The 21,708-nt window shown below is 39.4% G+C and overlaps 1 protein-coding gene across 3 annotated transcripts in view; it reads left to right on the plus strand.

Annotated features, from left to right (window-relative positions):
- Window positions 1-3,902: 3,902 nt before the first annotated feature.
- sfmbt2 (Scm like with four mbt domains 2) overlaps window positions 3,903-21,708 on the plus strand; it is a 94,404-nt gene continuing 76,598 nt past the window's right edge. For 2 of the 3 annotated variants that reach the window (XM_078165396.1, XM_078165398.1), the window contains exons 1-2: window positions 3,903-4,068; window positions 20,983-21,163. In XM_078165396.1, coding sequence (XP_078021522.1) covers window positions 21,073-21,163 — 91 coding nt within the window. In that variant the 5' untranslated portion in view covers window positions 3,903-4,068; window positions 20,983-21,072. Of the gene's footprint in view, window positions 4,069-13,495; window positions 13,627-20,982; window positions 21,164-21,708 lie in introns of those variants that run through there. The other variant, XM_078165397.1, reaches the window with a different exon arrangement.

Raw genomic sequence — 21,708 nt, forward strand, 5'->3', positions numbered from 1 at the left:
GTGACAAATAACATGCTCTAAATATTGAGGGAGACGTGTCCCCTGTCTCCACAAAATCTGTTATTATGAAACTCTCCCTAGCTGCAGGAAGAAAGTTCTGGCACAATAACTTGAGGATAAATACAGTTCTGTCAGTGCTGAACTGACCTACACAGCTATTATTTTTGTTTTAAATACTACACTGCTTATTAGTGCATGGAAGCTTATGGTTCTGCCAGGTTGGTCGGAGATTTTAGATTTAGTTGCCTTAAGAAATAAATCCCTTGCTTTATTTGACAACAAAATACATACAGGACCCAGACTGGCTCTGAGAATAAGTTTTGATAATTTACTGTAGTTGACTGAAGCTTCAGAGGAGGCTGAAAAAATCTGCTTCATAAAACCAGAGGCGTTTATAAATGAAGCCAAAACCAAAAACGGTCCTCTGCCTCGTGCAGGGAAGCTGTGGGCTCATGCACAAGTCGCACGTGTGTGTGTGTGTGTGTGTGTAAGAGGGGGGCATAATCCCTTCTCGCGCGCGCTTGGAAAAGCCTCTTCTCTGGTAGATTAATGGCGCACGGCGCACGCTCCAACCATCTGTTCCTCCAGCGGCATCACACCGGCACGAGCGCCTCTTCTTCCGTCTTTATGATTCCTTTGTGTCGGTCTTTATCAATCACACCTGCCGCCGATAATTCAACACCCAACTTCCCCTTAGATTACAGGTTTCAAAATAAAATCCCTTCATGCAGTTATGAACAAATGTCTCACTCTTTGTCATAACAGAACTAATACTTACAGCCTGTTCTATATGGAATCTTTGGTGACTTAATGTGCCTTAAGCCTTAAAACTTTTTGCCTACTATTCCCTTATAATTAAGTAAATGTATAATGACTGGCTGTTTAACTTAAAGGGGTTTTTAGGCTGAAGCTGTCCAGAATTTCCACATTAAAAGAGGTTTAAAAAAATCACAAAAAAAAAAAACAAACAAAAAGCATTGATCTCTTATCCCTTTAATTATCTGGTGACACCTCAGACTTTGGGGACCTTTGGGGGTTCTGACCCACAGACTGAGAGCCTGTACCCCTGTTTTACACGAGGTCTTTGATGAATTTATGTGCTTAAAGCTTTAAACTTTTGGCCTTGTGGTCCCTTAAAATTAAGTAAATGTATAAAGTGATTGGTTGTTTAATTTAAAGGGTTTTTTAGGATGAAGGTGTCCAGAATTTCACCTTAAAAGAGCAAAAAATTCATAAAACTCACAATTCTGACAGAAAAAGATATAAAGATATCCCCTTAATTGTCTGGTGAGTCCTCAGATTTTGTGGACCCTTGGGGGGTTCTGAGCCACAGATTGAGAACCAGCCCAGCCTGTTTTATATGGAGTCTTTGGTGACTTTATGTGCTTTAAGCCTTAAACCTTTTTGCCTTGTAGTCCCTTAAAAGTAAGTAAATGTATAAGGTGATTGGTTGTTTAATTTAAAGGTTTTTTTAGGATGAAGGTGTCCAGAATTTCACATTAAAAGACGTTTAAAAAATCACAAAACTCAAAATTACAACCCCACAATTCTGACAGAAAAAAATCCCTTTAATCATCTGGGGACCCCTCAGAGTTTGGGGACCCCTGAGAGGTTCTGAGCCACAGATTGAGAACCTTTTCAGACTGTTTTATATGGAGTCTTTGGTGACTTTATATGCTTTTGGTATTAAACTTTTTTTTTTGCATTCTTTTCCCTTAAAATAAAGTAAATGTATAGAGTGACTGGTTAAGGGATTTTAGGCTCAAGGTGTCCTGAATTTTACATTAAAAGAGGTAAAAACAATTCACAAAAACTCAAAAAAGGACAATTCTAACAGAAAAGGCAGAGTCTATTCTTTTTGTCTCTTAATCCCTTTAATCATATGATGACCCCTCACATTTTAGTGTGCCTTGGGAGATTCTGGCCCACAGATTGGGAACCTTTCCAACCTGTTTTATGTGGAGTGTTTGATGACTTTATGTGTTTTAAGCGTTAAACCTTTTTGTCTTGTGGTCCCTTAAAATTAAGGAAATGTAAAGAGTGAGTGGTTGTTAAATTTTAAGTGGTTTTATTAGACTGACGGTGTCCAGAATTTCACATTAATAGAGGTAAGAAAAAAAAAATCACAAAACTTGGAAAACCCCACAGTTCTGACAGAAAAGACAGAGGCTACTCTTGTTGTCTCTTATCCCTTTAATTGTCTAGTGACCCCTCAGATATTGTGGGGACGCTCTGGGGGTTCTGACCCACAGATTTAGAGCCTGTCCCCCTGTTTTATATGGAGTGTTTGATGACTTTATGTGTTTTAAGCCTTAAACCTTTTTGCCTGCTATTCCCTTAAAATTAAGTAGTTGTATAGAGTGACTAGTTATTTAACTTAAAGGGTTTTTTTAAGGTTGAAGGTGTCCAGAATTTCACACTAAAAGAGGTAAAAACAATTCACAAAAACTCAAAAAAGGACAATTATGACAGAAAATGCATAAGCTTTTCTTTTTGTCTCTTAACCCTTTAATCATCTGGTGACCCCTCAGACTTTGGGGACCAACAGGTTGAGAACCGCATGCCTTAAAACCACAGTTTAGTCAGAAATATAACTTGCAGAAAACCCTTTAATTTCATATGTTGCAATATAGTTTTAGGTTACTTACATGGCTCTATCTACCTATTTATTTTTAATTTCCATTTCCACCCTGTTCCAAGTCAGTCAAGTCAAACAGACAGAATTTAGGCAAAAAGATTAATATGCATCACTTTTTTCGAATATATGAGTTATTCATACGAGAACACAGCTATTGCATTTGAGTTTCATGAGCTCGGCCGGGTGTAACAGTGAAAGTCGGGGAATTCTGGTGATTTTTTTAGGGGATTCCCAGCAAAATATGCTGTGTAACAAACCGCCCAAAGGCCCACTGCACAATAGACTATAACAGACCTGACTTTCATTTATGTCGCATGCTGTTCCTAAATGTCAAGAGTGAACTTCCACGCCTAAAGAGGAACATGCTACTTTAATTTCACTCAGGCCCAAATTAGAAATTGCGCCGACAAACCCTCGTGTTGTATCGGCGGTGATCACAGAGCCACGGAGCTTTCACTTGGACTTGCCAAAAAACATCCACCATGTTGTGCATGTATATCCTCACTGCCTCACCTCCACTGGCTGCGGTGGTAATCTGTCTGTTTATGGGTCTTTATGGAAATATGCTCCAACCTTTGCACCAAAGGCATGACGGTTAAACGTGATGCAATGCGCTCCTACCACTAGAGGATACTGTTGACTTTGACAAGACATGGCCCCGTTAAAAAAACAACATGTGAGGGTATTTCTCAAGAGCTGTTTGGAGCAAAGTGTTTGCCAGAAGAGAGAAAACAGAAATAAAGGAAACCCAGCAGAGCAGAATGAACCGGTCAGAGGAGCAAACGGTTGTAAAGCATAATAATGTACTGACTTTTGTGGTTGTGCATGCACAGAGGCAGCAAAAGATGAGGAGGAATTTGTATTTTTGCTATAGTTATATATATTTGCATAAAATATTTGCACTTGTATTGTTGATTTTGTGATTGTTTTCTTCCTGTTGATGATGAAACACAAATGAATTGTGGTTGTTGGGTTGGAAAGCTGTTTTAAACTGAAGTAAAATGATAGATTTAATTAAATTTGAGTTTTAAAAAGATGAATAATTAATATTTGGGGTATGGGAATATGTAAGTTTGATTAAAAATAAGGTTTAATGCGCGTAAAAATACAGTTTCATCGCGTAATAGGCAGTTTCCCGCCGCGGTGTGTTTGTTCCTTATTTCTAACAGCCTGGAGAAATATTTTTCTGCTGCTGCACTAAAAGCTCCATGAAGGAGTTGGCTTGAAAAATATCTGTAGATGTTTTTTTGGACATGCGCAGATGGGAGATGCCATATTGGAACGGGGGCAGCAGCAGCTGAAAGACGTCGCTCGCGTTGCTGTGCTCGAGCTCACGCGAACGAGGAGAGGAGCGAGAGAGAGGGGAGGAAAAAAAAACAGACGGGGGTCTCGAGACGGAGAGGCGACCAGAAAAAAAAAAACTTGGACAGGTAAGACAGGTGACGGCTCCGGCGGTGCGGGGAGGCTTTTCCGTGCTTGCTGCGGTTTGTTATTTGCGTTATGTCGACGGAATAAACACGGCGGAGAGTTATTTCTCTCCTCCTTCCCTTTAAAAAAACCATGAAGTGCTCCCGAGGCGGTTACTGTAGAAACGAGAAAATAGTCGCGAGCGTTCGTTCACGAGCCTTAAGTTGTTCAAAGTGTCTCTCACGCGCTGTAATTAACAGCTCTCACCGGCTGGGAGGACGCTGTCTCGTGGCACTCGTGGTAATACGCTTTTTATTGCGTTGTTTTCCCTCTCTGTGTGTGTGTCTGTCATGTTCACAAGTGTCCCAGAAATATGGTGAATTTTTAATATTCTGCAGTAAGCTTTAATTTAAAGTGTTTCATGCTGCGTTCAGCGACGCAATTTTTTTGTTTGACGCCGCCGCGAAGTTGTTGTCACAGATTAACATTAGAAACGACTTATTGCGGATTCTCGCGCACACATGAGTCATTTGGGATTTTTTTCGTCACCCCAAGGTGCGTGGAAAAAAGCCATCGGAAAATACCGGACACTGCCAAAATGTCAAAGCACTTTCAACATGGCGGGTTCTGGTGTTGAGGGGGGAAAACTGCGCCTTAAAATCTTTGAACGAGGAAAAAATAAAACGACGACAGATAACGCGCCCGGGTCGGTTTCTTTTGATGGACACACACGAGGTGTAATCAATTAAATTCGAAGTGTGCATTTGGCATTTCCGTGGGAGTTTTTTTCCGCTGCAGTTTTGAGTGTGCAAAGTACATGACCGGAGTGACAGGCAGCCTGCTGGTCGGCTACACCCCTCACTGCCTCATCTTCCTCATGTGCACTTAACGTTTCCTCTTTCACTTTTATCCAAAAAATGCTCGAGCTCGTGCGACTCGTCCCTTACCAACACACATTATATTACATTAATATCGGGTTATTTTCTGATCAAGCCGACAGCAGGATGATTTAATTGCACATTTCGGCTGTAATCTTAGATTAATATGTTTGTGATTGTACAGTGGGACGAGTTTATTGTGTCTCCGTGGGTACATTTGCACCGATTAAGCAGATAATTGGGTTAAACCGCGCGTATCTGTTTAATTATTTCTCTTTTGCGTGCGGTCTGCAAATCCGAGCTTTAGCAGCTTTGCATTATGCGAGGATTCCTCCTGCAGATTAAAGCCGTCACCATAATGAAGAGAAACAATAACGACTGCGTTATGGAGCCGCCGAGACACGTTCATGTGCGTGGAATAAATCATGCTCTCACACTTCTTGTTTCTCCAAACATATTTGAGGTGTGAGTGGTGATGGGCGAGCGGCAGGAAATGCCCCACAGTGAGCACTGTGAAGGGGAGATATAACGCGTAGGCATGAAGGTAGACATATATGATCCGCTGTGTCCAAGGGAGAGGTGATCGATATGCTGCATTGATACATTATTGATGCTTTGGACTGGAAGAACCTCCCACCGCCATTTTTATCATCCAGCAGGTTCTGATGAGCCTCTGTATGCTAATGACGATGATGATGATGATGATGATGATGATGTATCAGTGTTTAAGACTCACTGTAAAGAGACAGAGGCTGTCACCTCACAGGAAGTTATGAGGTCAGGAGGCTTTCTTTCTTTCTCTCTTTCTTTTCTGTCCTGTCATTTCTTTCCTTTCTGTCTCTTTTCTTTCCTTCTTTCTGTCCTTTCTTTTCTGTCTCTCTTTCTTTCATTCTTCCCTGTCATTTCTTTCCTTTCTGTCTCTTTTCTGCCCTTTTTCTTTCCCTCTTTCTTTTCTGTCCTTCTTTATTTCTTTTCTGTCTTTCTTTCTTTTCTTTCCTTTCTTTCTCTCTTTCATTCTCCCCTGTCATTTCTTTCCTTTCTCTTTTCTGCCCCTTTTCTTTCCCTCTTTCTTTTCTGTCCTTCTTTATTTCTTTTCTGTCTTTTGTCCTTTCATTCTCTCTTTCTTTCATTCCTCCCTGTCATTTCTTTCCTTTCTGTCTCTTTTCTGCCCTTTTTCTTTCCCTCTTTCTGTCCTTCTTTCTTTCTTTATTTATTTTTCTGTCTTTTCTGTCCTTCTCTTTCTTTTTCTTATATTTCCTGTTCCATCATCTCTATCTTTATTCTTTCCCCTTTCTTTTTCCTTCTTTCAGTCCTTAATTCTTTCTGTTCTGTCTCTTTTCCGTCCTTTTTTCTTTCTGTCTTTATTTTTTCTTTCTTTCTCTTTTTCTTTCCTGTTCTGTCATGTCTATCTTTCTTCTTTCCTCCCTTTGTTTTCCTTCATTCTTTCTCTGTCATTCTTTTTTCTCCTTTCTTTTCTTTTTCTATCTTTCACCATCATTATTTCATTCTTTCTCTGTCATTCTATCTTTCAGAAAACTTTTTTGTCTTTTCTTTCTTTCTCTTTCTGTCTTTATTTCTTTTGTTCTTCATCATTCTTTCTCTTTCTATCTGTCTCTCTGTCTCTGTGCTGACAGACAGTCTCTGGGCCTGTGTGTGAATGAGAGGACTTTACAGGCCCACTGTCAGATTTGACCTCTCATGTTGTTGTTAGTAGACAGACTCAGTCTCAAAGCTGCAGGTAGTGTTGTTTATGTGTACGTGTGTGTGTGTGTGTGTGTGTGTGTGTAGGAAGTTGTTTCCAGTCACTGATGTTGAAATTAGAAAGCTCCGGGCTCGGGGAGTTCCCGCCCCCTCCTCACCCTCTGGCTGCTGCTGCCTCACAGTTTCTCCTGGTGTTTTCGGCTCCACCAGGGGCAGTTGCTGTTTGCACTTCATCATTTTATAGTTAGCTGATCTCAGCGAGCATCACAGGCTGTCGTAATTGGGCATGAAACACACAGGCTGCATTGTGTACACGTTTAAAAAACCGCAGGAATCAAGAGGGAGAAACAGAGGGCAAATTGTTGCATCGGGGCCTCCTGTTGCTGAGAGGAAACAACCCTTGGATGGGTCTAAAAGAGGAGAACCTAATAGGGAGTAATGCAACAAAACCCCAAGCCCATGCAGTGGTAGTTAATCTCCTAAATCCCCCATTAAATCTTTGGCATGGACAGGTTTAGGGAAAGGCAGGAGACAACATGTGGATGCCCAGCGACCCATCAGGGGCTAATCAATAAAAAAAACCTCCCCTCAATCTGAGACCACGGGGACGCAAATGTCCTGAGATTAACTCTCCCAGACCAGTTTAATCCCCTTGTGCCCAATCTGGACTGTTTCCTCCAGGCCAGTAAGCTTCATCAAGTACAAACGCTGCTCCAAAAAGAGTCGCTGTGGTTCAGGGATAAAGACTGAGTCAAAGAGTCGACATTGACAGCGACCTTCTGCCAAAGCCCGTGGATGGTTTTCTGCTCCTGAGGGTTATAAAACTAGTTTAACCAGTGAGGGACCACTGAAAAAACCTCTCTCACAGGGAGCTGGGAGGGTAAAAAGACTTTTTAAGGGTTTTTTCTCGCTGATTAATTATAAAATGTCACTTTTTTTTAGAGGAGAATGGAGAATTTAGCAGTAAAGTTTATTCAAACTGCTAACACCCACAGAAAATCTACTTTATAGGCCCCATAATGGCAGAAACATAAATGTGGGTTGGCTGTGTGTTAGAACAGAAAGCATTCTTCAAGACCTCGGGGGAACTGTACGATACGAAGAGTAAAATATGTGACCTTTTTTAAATTCCAGAGGACATCCAAAAGTTTGCTCAGATAATAAATATGTCAGGGTGAATTTTGGGGAAATGAGCAATGCAGTCCAAAAGTATTTGGACAGTGACACATTTCCTGTTTTGCTGGCTCTGCGCGCCGTCCAGCAGAGTGAATCTGAAATGAAACAACTTTCAGCTTTAAGGATTTTTTTTTTAACGGCTGTTTTCTGTATCTGTGTTGAGCAATCAGCGTCAGAGCAGCCGTGCCCTGTTTTTATACATATTGCCTCCAATTTCATGTCTTCAGCTCCTGCACTTTTCTTCTGATGTGGTCGTTAAAAGCCTCTAATTAAAGCTCAAAGTCAGCTCTTTAACCGCAAAGTCTTTGTTTCGTTTTAAAGTCAATGTGCTGCAGTGGAGACAAACAATTCAAGCTGTCATGAATGTATGTAGGGAAGGGCAGCACTGAATGTAATATATCCAATAGGGCTACAATTAACCATCATTTGCATTATTAATTTATCAGTTCATTATATTTTTGATAAATAAATTAAATTGTTTTTGGTGAAAAATGTTCCCAGAGCCCAAAGTGGTGTCTTCAAATCGACTGTCTTATGTGATTAGCTGTGCAAAACCCTAAAAATATTCAATTTACAATCAAGCTGCAACAATTAAATAACTAGTTATCGATCACTAAATTAATCGGCAACTCGTTTGACATTCAGATAATCGGTTTGGGTATCTTTTTATGCATGGATGGATTACTGGACGCCAGGCTTCCACCTGCACAATGTGACCTAAATTACCACAAACAGATCAGGGGTCTCATTTATAAACATTGCGACGCACAAAACAAGGCCTGAAAGAGGTGTACGCCACTTCCCATGCAAAAGCTGTGATCTTAATAAACAGATCTTATGGGAGAAACTTTGACCCATGCTTACGAACATTTTGGAGAGAGGAAATCGGCGACGTAGATTGTGAGGTGAAACTGATTGTAGGAACAGTCAAATATTTTTTGGTGTACACCGTTTTTGGCTTTTGTCTGTATGTATATTTTTAGTATGGATCCTACGCACTGTTGTACAAATGAGATCCCAGGAGGAGACTCAAAATGGCCACAAAGAAACATAAAACAACTACAAAGAGACAAAAAGATAATTTAGAGGCACAAAAACAACTACAAAGAGATGCAAAACAGCTGCAAATAGATTCTAAATGACAACAAAGAGACTCAAAATGACTACAAAGAGACGCAAAGCACCTATAACTCACTCATAATGGCTACAACAAGATTCAAAATGACTTTAATAAGACAGAAAGCAACTTCAAAGAGACGGACAGCAACTACAAAGAGACTCAAAATGACTAAAAAAAGGGGCAAAACAACCGCAGACGCAAAAAACTACAGACAGAAGGTAACAGAGAGGTGGAAGCCTGATTGTGGAAATTGTTAAATATTTTCTGGCGCATACCGTTTTTTGGCTTTTGTCTGTATGTACATTTTTAGTATGGATCCTTCGCACTGTTGTATAAATGAGGCCCCAGGAGGAGACTCAAAATGACCACAAAGAAACATAAAATGACTAGGGCTGCAACAATTAGTCGAGTAATCGATGACTAATCGACTATTAAAATAATCAGTGACTATTTTAGTTGTCGACTAATCGGTTTGAGTCATTTTTCATAGAAAAGTACTATAAAAGTACCCTAAAATACTCTTATTGTAGCTTCTTATGTTCGAATATTGGCAGCTTTACACACTCTCCCATGACGGTGAACTAAAACCCTTTGGCGTGAGTACGACACAAGACATTAGATGACATAATTTTGGGGTTTGGGAGAGACAGACCGACATTTTTTGACATTTTAACACATTTTTCGATAAAATGATTAGTCAACTAATCGAAGAAAATCGACAGGTTAGTCGACAATGAAAATAATCGTTAGTTGCAGCCCTAAAAACGACTACAAAGAGACAAAAAAGATCAATAAGAGACAAAACAACAACAAAGAGATGCAAAACAACTGCAAATAGATTCTAAATGACAAAAAAGGGACTCAAAATCACTAGAGAGGCAAAGCACCTTCAAACTCACTCGTAATGACGACAAAGAGATTCAAAATGACTTCAATGAGATGAAAAGCAGCTCACTCAAAATGAAACAAAACAGCAGCAAATAGATTCTAAACGACCACAAAGGGACTCAAAATGACTACAAAGAGAGGTAAAATTACTTCAAAGAGATGGAAGGCAACAACAAAGAGACTCACAATGACTGAAAAAAGAGGCAAAACAACCGCAGACACAAAAACAACAGACAGAAAGTAACAGAGATGCATAACTGCTACAAAAAGAAGCTGAACAACTAATAAAGTCTTGCCTCAGTGCAGGAGAGGTGGTGACACCTTCCTCATGTCTGTGCTCAGGTGCCCACTGTCTCATAATCTGTCCATATTTTTATGAAAAAAATGTCAAAAGTCACTGACTCTTAGCTTCTTGAACGGATATATTTACTGGTTTCTATGACGGAAAACTGAATATCTTTGGGTTATAGACAAAACAAGACATTTGAGGACGATATCTTGGGCTTTGGGAAACACTGATCGACAGTTATCACCATTTTCTGATGTGTTATAGACCTGTGGGAGCCAGAATATGTATTTAACCTCTGCTGTTTATTATTTGTGCAAGCTGTGCACATTCTTATGGTTACTTTCACAGAGGTGTGGTTTTCATGTTGTGATACCTGTTCATATACTGGTCTGGCAGCTCTTAGACAAAGAGGATGAGTTTTTGGCTCCCGTATTTTCTGTCAACGGTGATATCACTTCACTTAATATTTCGTGTAATCTCGTTTTGCTGTATCGTAGTTGTTTGTTTGATAATGGGGCTGCAACTAACGATTATTTTCATTGTCGACTACTCTGTCGATTATTTCTTCGATTAGTCGACTGATCATTTTATCGAAAAATGTGTTAAAATGTTGAAAAATGTTGGTCTGTACTCACGCCAAAGGGTTTCAGTTCACCGTCATGGGAGAGTGTGTAAAGCTGCCAGTATCTGGACGTAAGAAGCTGTACTGTATTTTGGGTACTTTTATAGTACTTTTCTATGAAAAATGAACAATACCAATTAGTCGACGACTAAAATAGTCACCGATTATTTAATCGATTAGTCATTGATTAGTTGACTAATCGTTGCAGCCCTATTTGATAAACCACCTTAAAACACATCTTTGGACTTCGGTATGAATTTCTTTGAACGAGTCACAGTTAGGAGCCTACTCAGCCTCTTAGCAGCTTTTTCCATTGATAATAATAATAATAATAATAATAATAATAATAATAATAACTTTTACTTATATAGCACCTTTCAAAAACGAGTTACAAGGTGCTGTACATAAAACATATCACATACAATACAATTGTCAACATAAAAAACCACCAAGAGAAATAAAATTGGCCTTAAAAAATTAACTTAACGTCGCTACAAGACCAAACAACTAATTGATTGATCAAGAAAATAATCGACACTGACAATTAAAGTAAGATGCAGCCCTAATTTACGATGAGATAAAACAGGAAAAAGCTGCAAGTCACATAAAAAGAGCAGGAGCCAGTTAATGACTGGCCATTTATACTTGATAATTAACGTCACTATCAAAACATGGCATCTGGGGTTTTAAAGGAATACTTAACACACAAAATGACCATCTGTTAATCAGTTCGTGATGCTGTGTTACCTTGGATTCATGAAGAAGACTCCATGCGTCCATGGAAAGCAAAAAACATATGGATTGATTGATTGATCAATTGGGGATGTGTTTAACAGCAAAACTATATCAAAACATCAGTTTACAAACTATCACACGACTCCTGCAGTATAATCCAACTCTCTTATAACTTAGTCGTATGCTCAGTGCTTTCCAAATGAGCCCGGTCTCACTCCGAAGTCATCGAAATCTGGAGTCAGAAACCAACGGAAAAAGGCCTCCTTTATTGCGGCACGATACACAGCCAGTTGCCCTTATGGTTTAACTGTGCCCGCCGGCGTCAGGGGGAAACTCGGTGCGACAAGGACGAAAGTTTAGGTGGCGAAAGTCCAACTGGGGCAGGCCGGAGGGGTGGTGGATGGGTCCAACAAACACCGACTTTCACCGAAGAGAACGGTGTCAAACCCTGTTCTTTTTCCCTAAACCTAACCACGTGTGTTTGTTGTTGAAGGTAAAAAAACGTCAATTTGTGGTGTTGTACTGATGTAGTGCGTTTATTTTGAGGCAGAACTGAACATAGTGTCCCAGAACGTCAACAACCAACACACCCAGGGTACCTTGGACGTTGTATCTGGACGTAGAAAGTCCATGACCAAACGTCAGTATGTGACGAGGTCGGAGTGAGAATGTGTTGCCCAAACACATGTACTCTTGCTAACACTTTTCGACTGAAACTGACTTGAAAGTGAAACTTATCTATTCTCTCTTCAAAGCCAGACTCCATTACTAAGGGTTTTTTTGTGTGAAAATGCATGTGTTTGGGAAGTACTGAGCACATGTTTTGTGTATAAAATGTCAGGAAATGGTGAAAAATGTCCCCACAGCATAGGTGTAGATTTTGGAGAGGACGCAGAGGAAACCTCCCCCTCGAAATTTACAACACGTGCATTTGTCTCCCCGAATAAAAACATGGAAGTAGTAGAGCACTTTGACAATTTTTAAGGACATTTACACCACACACTGCTGCAGAAAAAGCACCAGAATGCAGGAAAATAAGTGTTTGATGCGCAAAATGTTCTGGTGCCCCCCACATGGACGCCCTTGCCCTGGTGTGATGTCTTCAAATTGATCGTCTTATGTGATCAACAGTCCAAAAACCTAAATATATATTTAATTAACGATGATATAAAACAGAAAAAAGCAGCAAATAATTAATGTTTTTGCCATTTTTGCTTGATAAATAACTTGTTCGTTAATTTCCTTCTAAATGACTTATTGTTTCAACACCAACTTCTGCTCGGTGTAACTATAAATACACGCCATCTTGGGTTTTAAAGTCTGTCTTCAAATAGCTTAACTGAAGTGTTGAAGCGAGCAGATGCTGAATGTCTTAACTGTCACAGTGTCGGGGGAGAAACAGCCGCTTAAGGGGCTTTTTAAGGGGAAAAACCAGGTTGAAGAGCCGCTGTGAGCTGCTCCTTGCACTATTTGATAGCAGTGTTTGAGTGCACTTTAATGAGTTTTGTCGAGGGCTGCATGCTGACGACAGCGATGTGTCAATGCCGCAGGAGATTGTAGGGCTCTTGGGCAAGAAATGGTCTGTGAGGAGGGGGAGAGAAGGGCAGCGAACGGAGTCATGTGAGCCAAATCAGCTCAGCTTGTTGTTTATGCAATTGATGTTTGCCGGAGCCACTGTGGGACGTCAGGGGCGTGTGTGGTTGTGGTGCTGGTGAGGGAGGGGGGATGCGGCCGGTTGTGGAGACTGTCACAGCCTCACAGTTCTGTAAATACACTCGGCTCTGACGGCAGCTTGAGCATTGTCTGTGTGTTTTCATTTCCTCAGGATTTTCAAGGGTTCTTTTGGACGCGGGGCTTCGGTCTATTTTCATAAAGAGGATTGTTGGATTCTCACATTTTTCATCTTATTTCTGTTTTTTGATTTTCCTCCCTGGGAACATCTTAGGATGCGTGGTGTGCCCAGTCACAGGATAAGGATATTTTCTGCTCCTTTGGATATTGATTTGAGAGCGACAACCTGATCCTGGAGTTGTTTTCAGCTTGACTGGGGGATCTCTGTGTGACGAGGCAGCGTGCCTCAGTGTTTATTGTCATGTTGATGAAAGTGGGTGCAAGTCGGGGAGTGAGTCATTGATCATGTTACCGCATGACCTACTGTAGGACAACCACCAGGCAAGTGACACACAGGGTTTGTTGTTGTGAAGATGATTATTTTTATTATTATTATATTATTTTTGTGCTGATTATTTAGAAATGAAACAGTTTTAGACTTGAAATCTGCTGTTTTCCCCCTTTATAATATATCTTTTCTGGAATGTACCTTTACACAGGTTGAGGTATTAAGTTTCCATGTGCCGTCTTGATTTTTGTAAAGCTTATTTTTAAAACTTTAACAGGGTGTCTACAGATATAAGTGAAATTTAAGACTTTTTAAGGCCTTTTTAATTCCACCTTATATGAAATTTAAGACCAAACCTGCAACCTTTTCAATTTAACACACTGATATCAGTTTAAAATGAACAGTAAGGGAAAATAACAGCTGGGTGAGTTTAAGTTTAATGTGTTTAATGTAGAAAGAAAACAAAATCCCATCACACATCTCACATTTATGCTATTTATTATTGCAATATTCAGAGAGATACAAATTTTTCAATCTGTCAAATAATTGTAATCAGTCATTGGGTCTGTCAGGCTGGAGACATTTTCACGGTAATGTGACCGAAAAAATTTAAAACCCACTGAATCTGAATTTAAGACAATTAGAGTAGAGTTTTTTAAGGACCTGTGGACACTCTGTTTAATGATACTGTACGAGGAGTGCGTTGAGTAGACACAGATATAGAGGGCTGAGGCATCTGGTGGCCCGCTGGTTGAGATCAGTGACATACACTCTGCTTCTTTTTCCACTTAAATGATTCAGATGATTCACTGACTGATAGAAAATGAAGCAGGAACTATTTTGATGATCAATAAGCCAGTTTGTAAGTTAAACTTCTGTGGTTGCAGCTTCTTTAATGTGAGGATTTGCTTGTAAATTGAATATCTTTGGGTGTTGGACTGGTAATAGAGGGAATCGCCTTGTTGTTTACAAATACTTTGGGGTGGAAAACCAGCAGAGTTTAGCTATATATATATATATATATATATATATATATATATATATATATATATATATATATCACATTTTTCACGTCACTATATCACCGTTGAGAGTAATCTGATGTTTGTTAAGCCTATAAACACAATGATTGAACAAACATTACTATTTCTGTGGATTTTTTCCAGCGGATATCTTAGTTACAACATGATTGAGCTAACTGGAGTAGTTTCATGTCGTATCCGACAACAGGAGGCTTTTAACAGATGACGTCCTGATGTTAGCTTTGCTGCTAGTGTTAGCTGTCCCTGTCAGCTGCAGCCACTGATGCTTTTTAGACGTCGTGATTTCCCAAAACTGAATAAATACCACACATAGCAACACAAAACTGCTTTGCTAGCTCAATCATGATGTAACTAGGATATCCGCTGGAAAAAATATTTTTTTCACGGACCGTTTATTGAGTTACTGAGTTATTACAGACACTGCTAACGGCTAACAGCTAATCTACAATAATGATGTTATTAATTACAAAACGTGCACACAGAAATAATAATGTTTGTTCAGTCATTGTGTTTATAGACTTTACAAACATCAGATTAGTCTAAACAGTGATATAGTGACGTGAAAAATGTGATTTTATATATATATATAGCTAAACTCTGCTGGCTTTCTACCCATTAGTATTTGTAAACAACAAGGTGATTCCCTCTATTGGAAAAAACAAGGCATTTGATGATGTCAGCAAGGACTTTTGGAAAGATTTTCACCATTTTCAGACTTTTAAAGACCTTTTAACAACACTTTAATTTTCTGACCAAAATTGTGATTGAAATAGATGCCAAAAAAGATGCGCATTGATGTCAGTTCCAAGTGAACAATAAGGTAATATAACATTGATGTAATTCTCTGTGCCTAACTGCTGCGAAGGCACTATAATATCGGCATGTCATCGGTATTGGCAGATAAAGGCTTTAAAATGACGCATCAGTATCAGACCGAAATGAAGGTTTCTGCCAACATGACAGGCCAATAAGATGACGCTTTGATTATGTGACTTTAATCTGTCGAAATAGCTCAGTTTTTTTCTTGCTTGTTGTTATTGTCAAGATTGTCTCAGGGAGACAAAAATGTTACATAAAAACTATATACAGCTGGTTTTACATGTAACCTAAGTTGAAGTAGCAAATGTATACATCTTGAAAAGCATTGTCTTTTATGTCTGCACCTGCCAGTGGCCCATCACTGGCAGATTCATCCACTGATGAATTTAAGGGCATCATGAAGAATGTGGTGACAGAGACATGTGCTTGTTTTTCTTGGAAGGCCGCTATATTTGAGTAGTTGCTGTTTTATTGTGGATTTTTGTGTTACATGTTGTATTTGTTGCATTTTATTGTGTTTTGATTGGCTGCTACCTCGGCCGGGTCTGTCTTGTAAAAGAGATTTTCAATCTCAATGGGACTTCCTGGTTAAATAAGGGTTGAATAAATAGAATAAATCACAACAAAAGTAGGTACAATTTCATGTGAATTTCACTACAGGAGAGACTTGATGTTCTCTGCAAATATTTGCAAAAAATACATGATGAGACTAGACAACTTTGAAGATCCTTCCAATTTAATTTAAGACAATTTCATATTTCTTCAGGCCTTTTAAGAACAGTTGAATTCTTTTTTAAGGACCTGTGGCCACCCTGCAAACGAGTAATCAGTCAACTGAGAAAATAATCTTCAGATTAATCGATAATGAAAATATTAGTTAGTTGCAACCCCAATTTCAGCACCCCTGGTTTGATGTCATTCCTCTTTTCTGTCTCCTCTCCACTGTCTGCTGTTAAATAAAAAAAATACCAAAAATACTTACAAACAGAATACAAAATACTTACGAACAGGTCAGAAGGTGTTCAATAACTATAAAGAAAAGAAGAAAACCATATTTCAGTACAGTAAATATCACATAGTGGATCGACTGTTTAAACTGTCATCGTGTAACTACACTGTTAACAAGACGAGACGCATCACAGTCTGTCTGATTCATCTCAGCGGGTGACTGATTGATTGATCACGTCTTACGTTTGCTTCACAGTAATTAATCAGAGTTCAAAGTTAGTTTTGATCAGCGGGAGCGGACGCTGCTTTCAAAATGACGACTCCGTAAACGTCGGAACTGCACTTGAAAGAAAACAAGGGAACATAAAGGCGACTGTGGCAAAGGAAAAATCAGGAGAGTTCACACTAATAGACGATTACCTTTATGTTATTTCAAGACCAGTTTTAATGAAGAAACATTTGCTAATTGACGCATTAATGAGCTTAACTAATGGCCTCATTAGTGAAAGTGAGTGTGTTTAATACATCATGGTGATTACAGCCCAACATTAAACAGCTCAAGTCCCTCTGGTGTAAATACATGTTTATGGTCATTTCTCTCTTTTAAGCTTCAGTGTCATCATTCAATTTATTATTGTCTCTCTGTGATAATGGAGCATTATTCTCTCTCCACAGTTGCCTAAATTAATATTTTCAAGTTGCACTAATTTGCCTGCCTGTTGTCTCGCTCGTGTCATTCCAGTTTTTCTACTCTGTTTGAATCTGATTGGTTATCTGATGCAGTTTTGCTGCGGCATGCAAAATCTGGCTGCCGGCAGACAAAATACATAACCTGATATTACAGAGTGCAGGGTGAAGCAGAGGCAGAGTTTGGTCGCCAATTAAACACAATCACAGGCTTTCCGCTCGGCTTTAATGATGCTGAAAATTAGTTTGAGCTTGGAAAACTGCAAGATCTCTGTTTTGTTTCTTTTCTTACACTCTGCCTCAGCACGGGCTGCTAAGTGCTTATTACTGCACTGGTTTTTTTTAATCTGGACTTCCCCCGAGACCAGCTGTCTTTTCAGTGGAATTTCTCTTGGTGAAGTTAGAGGCAGCATTGTTCTCTTTCGCTGTTTGTGCTTATCACCCACTTCTTGTGTGTTTTCTGGAGAAACTGGACATGCAACCTGCATCATTTCCTGTCTGCCAGATCATTTTCCGAAGAAATTCTTAACAAACAGTGGGTGCAGCAAATGCAAAGCTTTTATGAATTGTCTCTAGCAGCTGTGACGTGTATCTAAGTACATTTACTCACAAAGGCAAAAGACCTTAATTCATCGGCGTGTAGAACTAAGAAAAAGCTGCATGACATCAGAAATGTGGCGATTCTCTGTTTTCTTCAACACAGCCTTTTATCGTCGTTAAAATCTTAAGCTCAGACTTGATCTTTGACCCTTATTCTGCAGTTAAGCTACTCTGCATTTGTATTTAATGCAAAGCAATGCAGGGTCATGCTGAGGCAAAAGGTGTTAACCTCCATCTGATCTCTCACTTGTTGTTGATCAGAGTAAGCAGGGTTGGGTCGGTGTAGAAATTTTTAAACAGCTTCCTGTCAATCTACCTCCAGCTAACTGCCACCTTGTTTTGGTATTGTGTCATTTTGTTTTTTTTAGATAAGTCATTTCAGCGCAATCAATCAGACATTCCTTGTCCGTTGCAGCGACAAGGGACAAAGGTTCAGCTCAGATCTGCAGCCAGTTAGGACACATCTTTTGTTGGCTTTAAACCTCATCTCGTCACCCCAAAAAACACACATACTTTCTAGTAAACAAAAGCCCCGTTTCCACCGAGCAGTGCGGTTCAGTTCAGTTCGCTTTTTTTCTGTTTCCACTGTGAAAAGTTGTGGATGTACCAATGGAGCCGTTCCGTACCATTCCCATGTTTGGTCCCCCCTCTGTTGGGGTACCTAGCACACAGATCTGGTACTAAAAGGTGGAGCTGTGAACACTGCAGTCTGATTGGTCAGTAGAGGACGGTCACTCTGCTCTGGGCTGAGTTGTGTCTGGTTTTGAGGCTCATGTAACCACTGTTCATACTGTGGAGAGTTTTATTAGTAAACTGTAACTATAAAATTAGTAATGAGTGGATCTTCAAGCGTTTATATATATTAATTTTGACCAGGTTATGTGAACCGCATATATTCTAATCCTCACACGGAGAAAAAACAGCGTCAGAAAGTGTCGTTCCTGTGGGCTCCAGCAACACTAAACCCCTGAGCTTGCCTGAGAAGGACTAAATGCACAAAGCTGCTATTTTTAAATATCCCATGGAGAGAGACTCTCACTGCAGCCTGTTCTATTTTGTTCTGAAAATGTCGGCGTGCAGCCTCGTTCTGTGGACGAGAAAGAAAGTGCAGACTGATAAAGGAGGAAATACAGTGAGTGCTGGACGGAGCAGTGAGTGACAACAACCCGCCCACATTTAAGAGGACTGTTTGTGGTGGAAACACTAGGGTCTAGGTACCATGTCTGAAGGGTTACTGTTGGTTCCAAAGGTACCATACCGAATGTAATTAGTGGAAACAGGGCTTAACTCAATATGTGCCACTCTCACCTCTACTGAAGTTTGATGTTCGTCATGTTGTAGGCCTTGGCTGGGCTGTAAATTGTGCATAGACTGTAGGAAACTGTCGTTATTACCTGTGCAATACAAGGTGGATTTAGTGCAGTGATGCTGCTGATGTAGGCTACTTTACCTTTTTCTCAAACCGTTTTAAGAGCGCACACTGGACCAGACCAGACCGGCAAAACTCTCAACTCAAGTTAAGTCTGTAGTGTTTTTTTTTTTAAACCTCTCTGACTTTGATTGTCTTTTGATGGTCCATTACCAATTTATATCAGATTGGGTAAACTAATATTTATATTGAATCAAAACCAAATCAAACCTTACAATATTAGTTTTCCAATCTCTTAATGTTGCAAGTTGCAAAAAGAGTTACCTCATTCTTGGGTAAACAAACCATTCTCAACGCAACAAAACACAGCCAAAGAACCTTAAGTTAAGTTGCAGGATTTTGCCTTGATTTTCAGAACTTTTCTAGTTAAGGCAAAGACAACTCACTATTTTTAACAAAAAACAACACAGGATATTTGTCCCAAGTGACAGAGCAGCCACTGATTATTCTAGAAATGAACAAAAGTATTTTTTGGATAATGGAGTTAAGATCTTTTGCCCTTCAGTACTGAACTTATGTAGCAGTTTGAGGTACCTTAGTTGAGTGCTTGCTATTACACTTGCTAATACAATATTTACCACTGAGATAAAGTACAAGTAAAAAGTTGCATAACTTTTTACTTGTACTTTATCTCAGTGGTAAATATTGTATTTTTTTTTTTAAAATTTTATTTAGAACAAAATTGGAGCACAGTTCTTACATCATATTGTAGTTCCATATCATTTTTATTTTCCTTTTCTTTGAAGGTAAAGTAACAAAACATTCAAATGGATCTGTTGTATATATGACAACAGAGTGAAAAAATTAAATTTCCCCTCAGGGATTAATAAAAAATTAGTGTGAGTGGGCGGAAGTTCACTGCATAGATCAGCCTCTCGTTAGGCGGAATGAGCCACCCACTGAAGTCCCGCCCTACCACCTCCGGTTGCAGTTTTCAACACGTCCTTCACTAACTTTTGCAGTGTTTGATCTTGCAGGGATGTAGCCATTTTTCTGCCATGGTTCGTGTCCTGTAGGCAATATTTTTGTGGGCGTGTTACACCAAAACCTGTTTCCCCCCGGCAATATTTTTGCAAGCGCACCGTTGCTGTGGCACCGCCCAGAACGATTGTGATTGGTTGAAAGAAATACAAGCAGCTGGGGCATTTTTTTTCTCCAATCTTAAAGTGAGAGTCGGCCCAGCCAGACCTTTCTTTTCTTGAGAAAGGTCTGGTGAGCGAGACTAATAAAGAATATAAATAAATGAAAAAAAAAAGGGTATAGGTATATAGGTATTTATGTATATGTATAGGTAAATAAATAAAAAAGGATTTGGCAAGAAGGAAATACACAAATTAAATAATTGAAATTAAAAATAAAAAAAAATTCACCCTTACAAAAATAATAGGTAAATAGTTACAGATAAAACAAAGCAATAATAAGCACTTGCTGAATCAATTAATTTTTGTACCTTTAGACATAATCCAATAAACCAGAAGAAATATTATACTTTTACTGCACTACATTTGTCGACAGCTTCAGTTACTTTTCAGATTACAACTTTTAATTCTCTTCCTGTCCAGTGAAAACCACGTATCTCCAGATGTGCTGATGTTGTTTGTGATAAACTGAAAGATGAAGTGTTCCTTTATGTGCTGAGAAAATTCTCCTACTTCTTAAGCTAAATAAACTTGTCAAGAACCGTCTTGTATTTAGGACTTTGACTTGTAGTGAAGTATCTTCACAGTGTGGTATTAGAACTTTCACATAAGTAAAAGATCTGAATACTTCCTCCACCACTGCTCTTTAGTTTCAGTCTTTGTTATGGTGCTGTGAAGGGACGGGCAGTTTGGAAATGACCTGACAGATCAGCACATTAACTCTCTGTGTCTTTTCTGTTCCAGGGCTGTCGAGGAAAGTGAGAGATGCAGTGAAGAATAAGTGACACACCTCAGGTCAAAGGTTAAACGCTCACCAGGAAGTGGAGTTGCAGGATGCAGTCTCTCGCCAAGGAGCAGCCGTTGGCCCTCACTGCGGTGAAGTCACACTGTCCAACCAATGGGAAAGAAGAAGAGGTGAAAACAGGTGAGGAGGCTGTTAAGCTTTATCTCTGCTGTAAATGTGACCGGGTCAGTTTCATGACATGAGGAAGTATTATTATATATTGATGGACAAAAATGTGAAAGAACTATCAATAGATATCAATAGATACTTAAAGGAATAGTTCACCCCTCAAATGATCATTTGTATATCAGTTACTCAACTTGTGTTATGTTACTTTTGTGAAGAAAACTTTGTTTTATTTGCATCACTCCACGGTGAACGAAGAATCCAAAAACTGATAAAAGTCTTGATGAATTGAAGTCATAGGGGTCCACGTTTAACAACAGCAAAACTATATCAAAACACCCATTTACAAACTCTCACACAACTCGTGCAGTATAATTCAAGTCTCATTTATCCAGTTGTATGCTCAGTACTTCTGAAACAGTCATTTCTTTATGACAGGGAACCAAATTAAAAAAATGGATCTGCACTCCCTTCAAAGCCAGACTCCATTGACAAAAAGCGTAATTTTATCTCGCTGAACACAGGAGCTGTTGGTTATTTTGTTGGCGTTATTGTGTGAC

This window comes from Epinephelus lanceolatus, chromosome 23 (genome assembly GCF_041903045.1).
Source record: "Epinephelus lanceolatus isolate andai-2023 chromosome 23, ASM4190304v1, whole genome shotgun sequence".
Classification (NCBI taxonomy): domain Eukaryota; kingdom Metazoa; phylum Chordata; class Actinopteri; order Perciformes; family Serranidae; genus Epinephelus; species Epinephelus lanceolatus.